Below are 12,809 nucleotides of genomic sequence, written 5' to 3'. Positions count from 1 at the left end.
AGGCCGAGATCCTCAGGGGTCTGTTCTCATTCCCCAGCTTAACGCTGTGTCAGGCCTCTGAGGAAGCCCTGGCACAGCTGGTAAAGAGTGATCCGTGTTGTCTTCCGAGTCTCAGCCAAGCTTATCGGGAGGCAAAAATGCAACAAGCCTCGGGTAGGACCTGCACTACAAGTAGGATGGTAAATGCAGCTTAAATAAGGGCCACGGCCACGGAAGTCATTTAGAGTAACAATTGCCTGCTATCAAATTTACCCTCTAAAAATCACTTGTCTTTCACAAAGTACTCCGTGTGGTGTCACTCTGCCTGGTACTTCACGTTCTGAGTACATAATGTTTGGTTCTGACAGGATGTCCAGTCTGTACATGGGCTGGTTTTCCTCCTCCCTGAAAACCCCAGTTCAATTCTTTTCCCTTGACCCAAGCATGCACGGTTGAATGCACATCAGCTGAGCGTGCTTAGCCGCAGCTTCACAGCAGCTCCCAGTCCTCCTCCAACACCTCGTCCTTCTGATTTATCTCCTAAGAACTTCTACAGAATTTTCCTCTCTGCAGACTGCCATTGCCCTGGGTCTGACCTTCAGCATCTGTTGTCTGGGGACTGTTGCAAAAGACTCTAAACCCAACTCCTTGCTTCTGCTCATGTCCTTCCAAACATACCTCCAAAATGCTGGTAATTTCAGTCACACTGCTCCCCTGTTTGAAGCCCCTTAGAGGTCAATAGCAAAAATTATCAGCCTAGAACCTTCTCTCAGACCTTCCAAGACATGGCTACAGCCTACTGTTCCCAACTCCTGACCTCAGTTTCCTGTCCCTGATCAACTCTTCCTTCTGTCCATGCTGTCAGTGGTCCCCACCTACCTTTCTTGTTTCACCCCAATCCCTCATGTTCCTAGAGAGCACCCTCTGTTCCAAGCCACAATAAACTTTAAAAACTCCTTTGGTCCATTAAGCAAGCACTGCCAACCCCAGCTAGAGAGCAGAACTCAGCCCTAAACCCCAGTTTGACAACACAACCTGAGCTGTAACCATCAAGCTCCACTGCCTACAGGGATGAACAGAGTTGCAGTGGTGTGGCAGGAGAGCTTTCTGGAGGAGTAACTTCACACACTGATGATTCAGTCCAAGGCGTTTGAACTGGAGGAGGAAGAATAACAACTCTTCCTCACTCACAGCTTCAGGAGAAGTGAATTTTTAAGAATTCTCTTTGCTGAAGACAGCGTAGTTCTTTTTCATAGCTAACCACTCTGGGAGCTCTGGCATGGCACAGTTTCCAATCCAAGGCTTTCTAAATCAATTCTTTCTTCCTCTTTGTATTTACTCTTCAAGATGTTTCATCTGATGATTTCTGCAGGGCCTACCTGAAAACCACTTTAACTCCCACCACTGCAGATAAGCAAACTGAAGAACATAGGGCTTTAAGGGCTGCACACACTCTCCAGAGATTGTCCGGGCCTGGGAGCCCATTAACTGATTACCCGATTATAGAAATGATCATTTTTCTGGACTGGGGTTGTGGCTCAATGGTAGAATGCTCACCTAGCATGCATAAAGCACTGGGTTTGATCCTCAGCACCACATAAAGATTGTGTCTACCTAAAACTAAAAAGTAAAGATTAAAAAAAAAAAAAGAAATGATCATATCTTTGGCATTCTATGATTGTCGTGAACACAACCTAACTCATTGTTTGGTTTAGCTATGAGGTAAGCTTCAAGAGCTCCTAGGAGACAAAGCAAGAATGTTCAGCGGTGAAATGATTTGATTATGAGAGGCACAACCTAATCAGAGGGTTAATCTACTGCCATGGATTAACTGGGCAGTAACTGGAGGCAGGTAGGGCATGGCTGGACATGGGTCACTGGGGATATATCTTACGGGTTTATGTTTTGTCATGAGTGGAGCCGTTTCCTGGTGGCCTATCCTTAGCTGCTTTCCTCCCAAACACCCTTCAGCCATGAAGTTCTGCCTCATCTTGGGCCCACAGTTATGGAATTGGCTGACCAGGGACTGAATTGCTGAAAACCGAGCCAAAATAAGCTTTTCCTCCTCCCAGTTGCTCTTACTGGGTCTTTTGGTCACAGCAACAAAACCACTGATTAAAGCGGTCATTATCAAGTGTCAGCGGAACATAGTCACCCAACTCCACTTTCGTATTCGAGAGAATGCATTTTCAGCACCTTTTCCCAAGACTCTTCATTGTCAACACCCAGGGCCTTGCTGCCTGATGTTCTAAGACAGAACACCCATGGGTCCTGCCAGCTCCTGGTTCCCAAACTCCGGCCCAGCTGCGTAACTTATTCAGAGTTAGGCTTACAGCTGCAGGGACTACCTGCATGCATTCTCTGAATCCGAACAGAGTGACTGTCTCCTCTCTCAGCTTTAAGGTCTGTAGTAGCCTCTGAAGATCATGTTCCAGAGCCTCTCGATAAGAACCATCCAAACAAAAGGAGTCTTCCCAGCCTGCCTGGATCTTGGCTCTCCTTTCAGGACCCTGAAGCCAGCACCTTCTCTCATCCTCTGGTCTCTTTAAGAAGAATCACCAAGGAGAAACACACCACAAATTATCAATATGCAGATGTTGGACCAGGTAGTGGGCAGACCACAGAGTAGAAATTAATCAAGCCTTTCAAGGCCAAGGCCACCAGCTTGCACTGCAAATGGGATGCAAGATTTTGACCTGTGCAAGGCTGAAGACGTTATTAATAAAACTGCATCAGTACACTTACAGAAGTAACCAAGAAAAGGAAATTATTCCTTAAACATCTGAAGGATGAACACAAGGGAAAATGGGTCCTTTACACCTGTACGAGATTTACTGTCATTTATTCACTAGTTATTCACTATCATTGTACTTCTAAAAAAATCTTCCAAGAGATCTGTAAGCCTAACTCACACCAAAGCCTCTTCATTTCACTCCATGATGCAAGAGACTGGGCAGTTTTCAAGTGTCTCAGCTAGGAACCCCAGGAATCTGCACATTGCACAGATACACAAGGAAAAGCCATTTTAAGCTCAATTACAAATCATGTAAGTGAAATTTTTTCTTTTAGGATGATTTCTTTCCTATTCAAGTTACATTTGTGACCAAAATGGCCCCAATACTGTCAAGTGGATCATGTCAGTATTTGTTCGTTGTAAAATTGATCAGAGGGGAAAATATATCTCATGTCTTGCAGAACGGCCTTGAAAGCTCTTCTGGGCTCTTGCCCCATTTCGGGAAGGAAAAGATGATGGCAATAGCCACAGTGTGAATGCCTACCTGGCCACTTGTGACTGAGCTGACATCAGAGCCTAAAGGTGGCAGGTCAGGGCAGTGCTCATACAAGGACTGCTCAGCACCACCCTGCTTGAAAGGCAATGTCCTCTCCTTGTCCTCAGACAGGTGATAATGTCCCCGGGAGAATCAAACTTATGAAGAATTAAAGGACAAACCAGAGGATGAGAGAAGGTGCTGGCTTCAAGGTCCTGAAGGACAAATTAAAGGACAAACCACAGCTTCCTCTCTAGGTTCTGACTAAAAACATGGCTTCACAGGTAAACTTGGCCTGCCCCAGCTACGTTTCCTGCAGCATAGCCCTCACCACCCAGTACTGAGGTTGACAAGCTAAGTGAAAGCAGGACCCACAACTGTTTAATATTATGTCACCAGCATCTAACATGGCCCGAGTAGTTTGATGAATGGATGCTAAGTTGCATGACGCATATGCATCAAATACTACAAGAATTTGAGAAGCAGAGTTAAGAGAGCAAACTGATATTGGAGCCTTTGTATAGATTTTAGCGACTGGGAGCACAGGTATGTCTGGTGCTAGATCCTTAGGATAGCTTATATTGGGATCAGAGATTACAAAGTCTCATTAGTCTTGTTCTCACAGCTGTGGAGACCAACCAGCCTCTTCCTAGATACCCAGCTCTTCACATCATCCGATAGTGCTTCACTTTCCCCACAAGCTCCTAAAGTACAGACACCAGGCCAGGGACAGGATACTGCTGAGCCCTGGGCCCGCCCTTATCCCACACATGGGTTCCAAGGACACAGCTACATTATCAATATCCCATGTACACAATGCTCCCCAGACCACAGGATTCAAATAGAGGCTCTAGGTCCAAGGAGAGATGGTATGTGGTACAGAATCAAGAACTAAAGCCTACCCACCTGTTATGGTTTGGATGTGAGGTGTCCTCCTAAAGCTCACTTGTGAGAATGCAAGGTTTGGAGGAGAAATGATTGGGATGTGAGTCTTCACCCAATCAGTGAATTAATCCCGATAGAGATTAACTGAAGGCAGATAGGGTGTGTCTGGAGGAGGTGGGAATTGGGGGCACAGCTTTGGGGTATATATTTGTATCTAGCAAGTGGAGTGTCTGCTTCCTCATTATCATGTGAGCTGCTTCCCTCTGCCACACTTCCTCCATGATGTTCAGCCTCACCCTGAGCTCCAAGGAATGGAGCCTGTTTATGGATAGAGACCTCTGAAACTGTGAGGCCCAAATAAAGATTTCTCCTCTGTAATTGTGCTTCTCAGGTCTTTTTAGCCCAGCAGGGGGAAATATAACTAAAACACCTCCACTACTCCTAGCTCCACGTCAGCCACCTCAAAGCAAATGAGACTTGCTAATACGTTCATCAGTGGAAGCCAAGGATGGACCCATCCATCTGATGGTGACATTTGGGGACTCGTGCATTGGCTCCAGTAGAGCGGTAACTTTTGTTGGTCGCTCCATTTCCCTCCAGTGCTCCAATGCAGGTGTTCCAGAAGCTTCCAGGCCTGCTTGAATGGGATCAGACCGCGTGGCAGCACTGTCTCACTCATCTGAGCACCCCCCAATCATCTGTGGCAATATCCATGCCTCTGCCTTATGACTAGAGCCATTCCCATTGTCTTTTTCTCACTCCCCATCCCCTAGCAATACTGGGGATTAAACCCAAGACCTCAAGTGTGCTAGGCAAGCTACCCCCGAGCTGCACCCCCAGCCCTTTGTGTTTTTAATCTTGAGATAATGTCTAAGTTGCCCAGGCTAGCATCAGAATCGGGATCCTCTTGCCTCAGCCTCCCCAGTAGCTGGGATCATAGGTGTGCCCACCCTCACCCTTCCCTCTGTCTCAATCCTAAAACTTAATCCTAAAACATGTTAGCCCTGAGCGAATGACATGCATCATCCAAATCTACATCTTTATGGAAGGCACACATATCTCATGATGCCTAGAGTAAAAACACATTTCAAAATAATGACACATGGACAGTTTTTCATGCCATGCAAAACATGCTTCCAACCCTGCCTCCTATTCCTTCACCCAATTTCTGTTGAAGACAGACTGGATACAGTTAATCCTATTTTACTAATTGGGTGGGGAGGTTCTGAGAGGTGTAAGGGAGTCATTCCAAGTGGTTTTGGCATTCCCGATGGCCTGGAATCGACAAAGAACAAACAACTGTGTCTCAGGACAGAGCTCAGACAGGAACCTGTATCAGAGGACTCTGAGCAGAGCACCCAGGCACCCGCAGAGCCTCTAAGTTGTTCCAGTGGTTGTCGCCCACCTGAGCACAGCATACACCTGCTGACTTACTTAGTGCAAGCTCTTTAAATTCTGGAAGACTGGCGGCAGCACAGAGCTGGTAGAAGATGTGGTAATTCCTCTCATCATCTGCCTGGAGGAGGAAAAGGTGAATGAGTTTTAAGGCAAAGACTCCAAGATCACCCTCTCGTCTATTCCGAGCCCAGATGTTCCAGGTGGGGGGGAAACTGAACCCACCACCTTCCGTGTTTCCATAGCCCTGCCACCTTCAATTCCCACTGCCAGATTTTCCATGTGCTATGGGTTCTCCTAAACTGACGAATTTTACCTCTTGACTTACACAAAAGCCTGCATTTTCTTTTTCCTTCTGTATAAGACATCATTGTTATTCCACAAATGGAGAGTCAGTCAATCAGCAGGTATGTATTCTTCTGTGCTGCTTGACTAATGCTCCAGGGCTTATAATTTCCTTGCTGTGAACTTTCTCCTCTGAGAAGCTTGGAGCTAAGTGAAAGCTGTGCTGGCCCACTGAGTCAGAGCAGTCAGGAAAGGTCCACAACTAGGAAGGGACTTCTGGTGGACACTTGAAGCCAGAATGGCTTAAATTGGCCAAGTGAGAAATTGGTGGTGAGAAAAAGGAAAGCTCAGGAAGGGGTGCCAGGGAGAGGCCGCAGAACACCCTGGACTGTACCCAGAAGAGGCCAGCCCCTGCACTACAGAAGCGAGAATGTGGGGCTGGGAAACCAACCAAGAGGTACCAAGAACAGCCAGGCAAAAAGGGGAGGGGAGAGCTTGTTTGAATTCATTAGGTGTTTGCTAAGAATCAGCACGGAGCTATCTAAGACAAGCAGCTGAAGGGATCGGATTCCGAAGCCTTCCAATGTCTCCTCTGAAGGTAGCCAAAATGTGAGCACCAGGAAGCCACTTCACCCAGGGGAGCAGCATGCCAGCCTCAGGACATGCACTGTCACTTTGGTTCAATGATGAGGACAAAAGGTTGCTACAAGAGGGCTGTGGATGAGGTTGTGAGCTGAACCGTGTGCTGCCAGGGGAGGGCAGTCGCCTAGAGGCACGGCCCTGTTGGCAGGAGAAAATGGAAGGTAAGCTGAGACCAATCAAGCCTGGGAAGAAGTGAGAACTCCACTCACTTACTGAAAAGTAAACCAAGGAGCCAAATGTGAAAACGGATACACTTTCAACCTACTAAGGTTCATGTGAAAGCTCAAATCACAGACTGTACATATGATAGTCCCTGATCATTAGACTGTGAAAATCCACAAGGAAACAGATTTTATTCTCGATTGCATCTTTGGGGTCTAGCACAGGTCTGACACATTAGAGGCCCTCAGTTGGTTGGTTGAATCAAAAAGCAATGCAAGGTAAAGGACTTTGAGGCCAAATTCCTGTTTCATTTGAAATGAATACCATCAACAAAAGGAAAGCAGAAGACCAAGTACATCCAAATCCAGGCTCAAAAGATGAGCTGCTCTTTGGGCACGGGGAGTGGGGCAGGCAGCATCAGATGAGGGGCAAAAATACAACAGGCCCCAGTCCCTCACTCACCTGAAAGACAACTCTGGACTTCTCCAACAGGTAGGTCCTCATGTTGGCCCCAATGATGTGGTACCTTTTGTCAAAGCCGATCTGAATGTACTTTCCAAAGCGGCTGCTGTTGTCATTCCGAGTGGTTTTGGCATTCCCGATGGCCTGGAATCGACAAAGAACAAAGGGGTTGTGCAAAAAAATGAAGTCTTTCCTCATTTCAGGCTGGATGTTTGTAGCAGGTTGTCTCCTTTCCCTCCCTCAACTTTTGCAATGACAAGGAACCAAGTTAAAAATTACGTTTGACTTAAATTTCATTTCCAGCCTCCTTCACTCCTAAGGATGGCCAGTGAGAGTCATGAGTTTATTAGTGAGCTCTTTATAGGAGATTAACCAGCGGGGAGGTGCACCCCATTGTCCCTATCTTCCTCCTCCTCCCAGCCTAAAGTACACATGCAATGGCTAAAGCTAAAGCATTCATCATGGGACCTAGAGCCAGGAAAGGCCTAGAGTCAGATCTCAGCTGACATCCTTTAGCCACTAAACCAATGGTAGTGCCCATTAGCTCTGAACTTTCTGTGAGAAACGAACCTTCCCAGGCTTCATCCACTTTGATCAGATCTCCAAGTAGTTGTTATTCCCAACCGACAAGTGGTACTTCCTAGGAATGGACCAATTGGCACACCTCATTACTAGGACCAATCAGGAAATCACCATCTCGGTATCACTTCTTATGCAGTAGCAGGGACATTCAAAACACTGGATGACTTTTAAAATCAGTAGCTACACGACTGGTCTCATCAGTATAAGCTTTCCATAAAACATCCCACTACTAATGTATTTGTAAAAAAAGATGTTAGCATTTTAATCCCTTTCATATGTTTACATTCCTACAGTTTAAAAAAAAAAAAACACCATCTTTAGAAATACCCACTAGCTTTTTAGCAATCTAGGAACAATGAGGCATAAAGACATAGAAAGAGAAGCTAAAACCCCAACCCACCTTCCACCTGGACCTAGCTGAATTGAAGCAACAGAACTACCATCGTCTCCTGACAGCCCCAAGCCCATAATGCTCAGCTGGCATGCATTTACAAGGCTAGCAAACAGCTAGAAGCTAGCGCTTCAGAGGTCAAGAAGTTGACCTCAACTAATACTGATAAAAAATAAAATAAAAATACCCCACCAAACCTCCAGGAGGAAAACTATTGCCATTCCTACCTGTAGGTGAGCATAGCTGACTGTGCCTCAGCTGAGTCACATGACTCCCTAGGGAAGCAGCTCAGCCTGGGCCGGGCCAGGCCTGAACTGCTCTGCCTACCCTCCTGCCCTAATTACCTCCAATGTGCTCTCACAAATGGTGGAGCATCTCTTCCTGCTTCTGTCCACTGCCAAGGCCCACATCACCATTGTCTCTTTCTTGGACAATGTCAGTGTTCTCTCAACAGGTCTCCCTGCTCCTGCATCCTGCTGCCAATTCTCCACTTGACTGCCAGGGCCATCCTCCTGAAATGTGAACCTGGTTGTATTTCCTGTGTGAAATGCTTCAACGGCCTCTTCTACCCTGAAACAGTCTTCAGTCCTCATCCCGACTCATGTGCCAGGCTGGATCCACCCAGCCTTGCCAGAGTCCTCACCTAACAGTCCCGAATGCCTCCTTTCTCAGTGACACCCACGAGCGCTCTGCCCTCACCCAAGTTTCTCACACACAGTCCCCTCTGCTGGCAGCTTTCTTCCCAGAGCTCCCTGCACCTACCTGGCTCCTCCTCTTCCCTCAAGTCTCAACCTTATGACGGGCAGGACTTCCCAGACCCCACAGGCTAGGGAGGGCCTCCTGCCACATGCTCTCCCAGGCCCTGCATGTCCCCTTTCCCTCCCTCGCCCATGCCCTACCCATCCTGCTTCAGCAGGGTTCTCTAGCACCTGCATGTGGTAGGCACTCAAACATTTGAGTGAATGAAACTATAAATGAACTTTGGTTTTTCTATTTTGAAATGAGAATTTTGGACTCTACGTCTTTTCTGGCCACCTGCCATTTTAGAATCCTACAACTTCCAGTTTAGGTTGTGAATATAGTTTTTCTGTTAGGGTTTAAAGTATGTAATGCAGCCTACACTCCACATATACACTTCCCCTGCAGGGAAGTGGGGTTAAGTACAACCCTGTGTGCTGAATGACTTTGTAAGGCATCTCTTTACTGGACCCAAGGTCCAGGGACAGCTAGACCTCATGAGGCAGACAGGAGACCCCCAAAGATGCTTCTGAGTTTATATAGTAAACTTCATGTCTGTAATCTTGTAAGCCAACCAAAGGAGACAGGCATTTGTGCCCTTAGCACCCATCAACCTCACCACCTCAGCAGAGATCTCAGAGTGCCCACTTCCCCTCCAGAGGTCAGACCCTTCAGGACTCACGGACAATGGCTGTTACATTTAAGCAAGCCAGTTTCATTTGGATGTTGGAAAGGCAAGCTACATTCCCCAAAATATTGATAAAAGCATTCCCAGGCGTCCAACATGAGCTAGTCCTTGGGTTGGATGCCTTATTTAATTCTGACACAAACCCTATGAGATAGGCATTATAACCTTTCACCTCACTCGGGGAGAAAAAAATTTCAGGAAGGTCAAGGAATGTGTCAAAGTTTGCATGGCTGCAAAATGGCCATGCCAAGACATTAGCTCAGACATGCCCAGGTCTGAAGTCCGTGTTCCTTCTATGTGAAGTCACAGTTCTCCATATTGTCACCCAGCTCTCCACCACTCAGGAAGCAGCCATGCACATGGGCAACTTCTCACAGCTCAAATGGCTGTGTTGCATCAAAAGTAAATACATAAGTACTTATTAGACGATGCTGGGAGTTATGGATTCATTACTCTCAAATTAGTCAATAAGGAATTGAACATCTATCTGCTTTAGCTGTCCTATGTAACCTGCGTCTCAGGGTAACTAAATGGTTGGTAAGGGGAATCTCCTTTTATAGGTTTGTTCCAGCTAACAAATGCAGAAAGAATAACTGTAAGAATATCACCATCTTACAATGTAATGAATTAATAGATCTAGGCATAACCAATGACTGCTGACGGAAGCCCTTAGCGGGGGCCCACAAGACTGAGTAAGGTTTCTTATTTAAAAAAAAGAAAAAAAATCAACACATCTAAATTTTACTACGCTTTTACAGGAAACACAGGGGACAAAGGAACATGTGGAACAATTATGAGGATGCAATCAACAAAGACCAGTTTGTGGAAAACTCTAAAGGATAACCCAGTTTCAACAAGTTCCAACTTCAAACATTTAGTTTCAAAAAAGTTCAAACATCTTAATTTGTAAAAAAGGCAGTAAGTAAATCTCACTATGTCTGAGATCATTCCTTGCAACAACTTAGGAAAACCTCACCCAGGATCTAAAGATCACTGCCCAAAGATCTGTCTTCTTCCCTCACTAGGCTGTTTCACAAAGTGACTTGGTGGATTTGAGAACTAGAACCATCATTCTGAAAGATAACTTGGTCCATCTACTAAAAGGGCCCATAGAAGCATGTGACAATCCAGCAATTCTATGTTTAGATAACCCCTAGACAAATTATCAAATGGGCATACAAGTGTGTTATGCTATTTAACAATAAAAAATGCAACCTTAATGTCCACCAGGTGAAAACAAATGTGGCAGAGTCATATCAAGAGACACTATAAGGCTGTTAAATAAACTACAGCACACAGTTCATGGATAAACGATGTTGACGAAGGCACAAGTTGCGAAACAGTTGATAAAATAGGATACCATTTACATAGCATCAAAAAACTATTGCGTATGTACACTCAAATACATAGTAAAACACAAATGGACTGAAATGATTTCAATATAATTGAATTGTACAATCAAGAGACATATCAAGTACTAGGGAAACAATGGAGCAGTTAGCCATGCCCAGTGGAACAGGAAAAAAAAATTGAAGTGAATCTTGGAATAGAATTCTATCAGCAGGGAAGAGACAGAGTTCTGTTTCTGCAAATAGCATGGACAAAGGGACAGGGTGAAAGTGGACAGATGTAGAGGGGCTAGAGTTTGCAGATGCATGGAGAACATTAGAGGAGTGAGACGGGTAAGGTACACAGGGGCCAGGCTCTTATATGAATGGGCTAATAGCTGCAGGCTTTCTTTTTAAAAGGAAAAAAAAAAAACCTTGAAAGTTTATCTGGTCTTCGTTTTTATCATTTTTGTTCACTATCCTCTTGGTCCCTTTCATCTGCAAGGGGATTTCTCTGTGGCTGTTGGAATTACATGCCTACAGACTGCTGTCATCCTAAAAAGCCATGTGACCCTCTATCCTAGATGTGGGTTCTGTCCCTGCTCCTATAGTCTCTTGATTAGCAATACTCTTTCAATCAGTGCAGACTTGTGAACAAATTACTCCTGGGAGGCTGACAAGCCTTTAAACAGAATGGGGTCAGAGAGCACCAGTGCTGACAATAAATCATCCCAATCTGTCCCAGCCAATCCCAATCCGTCCTCCAGCAACCTTAATTCCAACAGCTGCCACTTAGCTGGCCCACTGGGAATTCTGCCCTCAGCTCTCCTCCCCCCCCCCCACCCCCAGGAGACCTCTGCAGTTCCTGGGCTGCTGTAGAAGCAAGGAGACGATGACATAACCACAACTGATTACTTCGTGGGGGAGGTGTCACCCTTCCCTGGAACAGGGGCAGAGTAATCAGCTGTCCCTGATTAAGACATGCCTGTGGTGGTTACAACCCTCCGAGGAGCTACAGCTGATGTGGCTTCCTGATCCAAGGACAGGCTCGACTCAGATCTTCTAAAAAGTTATGTTTGCAGACTTCGGCAATGCAAAACTCAGTTCACTGCCTGGGCACACTTAATTCCACTCAGGGTTCTTACCAGCTATACATCTTCCTCTTCATGTCCAGTCCAAACTATCTCTCAAAGATTTCAGTGAGTAACAGCTCAAGGGACAGTCTCCATGATGGCAAAATTCTACATCTGGTGTAAAGAGCCCTCAGGATTTACCCAAGTCATTTCCAAAGTACCAGTTTGGACATGGAAAAAAAAATTAATGAACCACTGTTTTATGTATTTACATGATGGTATAAAGACTAGGCTGGTTCTCGTATATACACCTTCAATCACAGCAAATGTACCACATCTTGTGCATTGGGGGTGCACAAGTGGCTCTTCCATTTTCTCCCATGCCAAAGCCCTCTGCTTCCCCCAACCAACCTACTCAGGCCGAAATGGAATACTGCAAACTTGAGATATTTCTGACCACTGGTATTTTAAAATTATTCCCCAAGTAGAGTTTCAGAACAGATATTTGCATACCCAAGTCTACCTAGAGCAGCATTGTTCACAACAGCCAAAAGGCAGGAACAATGCAAAGGTCCATCAGGAGAGGAAAGGATAAATGTGATGTCCATTCAATGAAGTATCATTCAGCAATAAAAAAGAATACCGATAAATGGTAGACCACAGATGAACCTTGAAAACATTGTGCTAAGTGAAATGAGCCACACACAAAAGGACTAACATTACATGGTTCCATTTGTGTGAGGTCTCTAGAATAGTCAAATTTACAGGGACCCAAAGTTGGAGACAGGTTATCAGGGACTGGAAGAAGAATGGAAATTTGTTATTTTACCACAATAAGTTTTTTGAACATTGTGTTTTGTTCAGTAATACAATATTGTGATTACTAATTTCCCAGCATGACTAGCAATTGTTCAGTCACCAGGCATTGAA

The 12,809-nt window shown here is 45.5% G+C and overlaps 1 protein-coding gene across 1 annotated transcript in view; it reads right to left on the bottom strand.

Annotated features, from left to right (window-relative positions):
* The window catches only part of Myo5b (myosin VB), a 194,518-nt gene that overhangs the window by 130,106 nt on the left and 51,603 nt on the right, over window positions 1-12,809 (bottom strand). The window contains exons 6-7 of the mRNA XM_077792393.1: window positions 7,080-7,223; window positions 5,568-5,649 (exon numbers count right to left, since the gene is read on the bottom strand). Of these exons, the coding sequence (XP_077648519.1) occupies window positions 5,568-5,649; window positions 7,080-7,223 (226 nt within the window). The remainder of the gene's footprint in view (window positions 1-5,567; window positions 5,650-7,079; window positions 7,224-12,809) is intronic.

Source organism: Urocitellus parryii, chromosome 13 (genome assembly GCF_045843805.1).
Source record: "Urocitellus parryii isolate mUroPar1 chromosome 13, mUroPar1.hap1, whole genome shotgun sequence".
In the NCBI taxonomy this organism is placed as follows: domain Eukaryota; kingdom Metazoa; phylum Chordata; class Mammalia; order Rodentia; family Sciuridae; genus Urocitellus; species Urocitellus parryii.
Note: the sequence above shows the minus strand (reverse complement) of the source record. Positions and strands in the feature narration are given on the sequence as shown.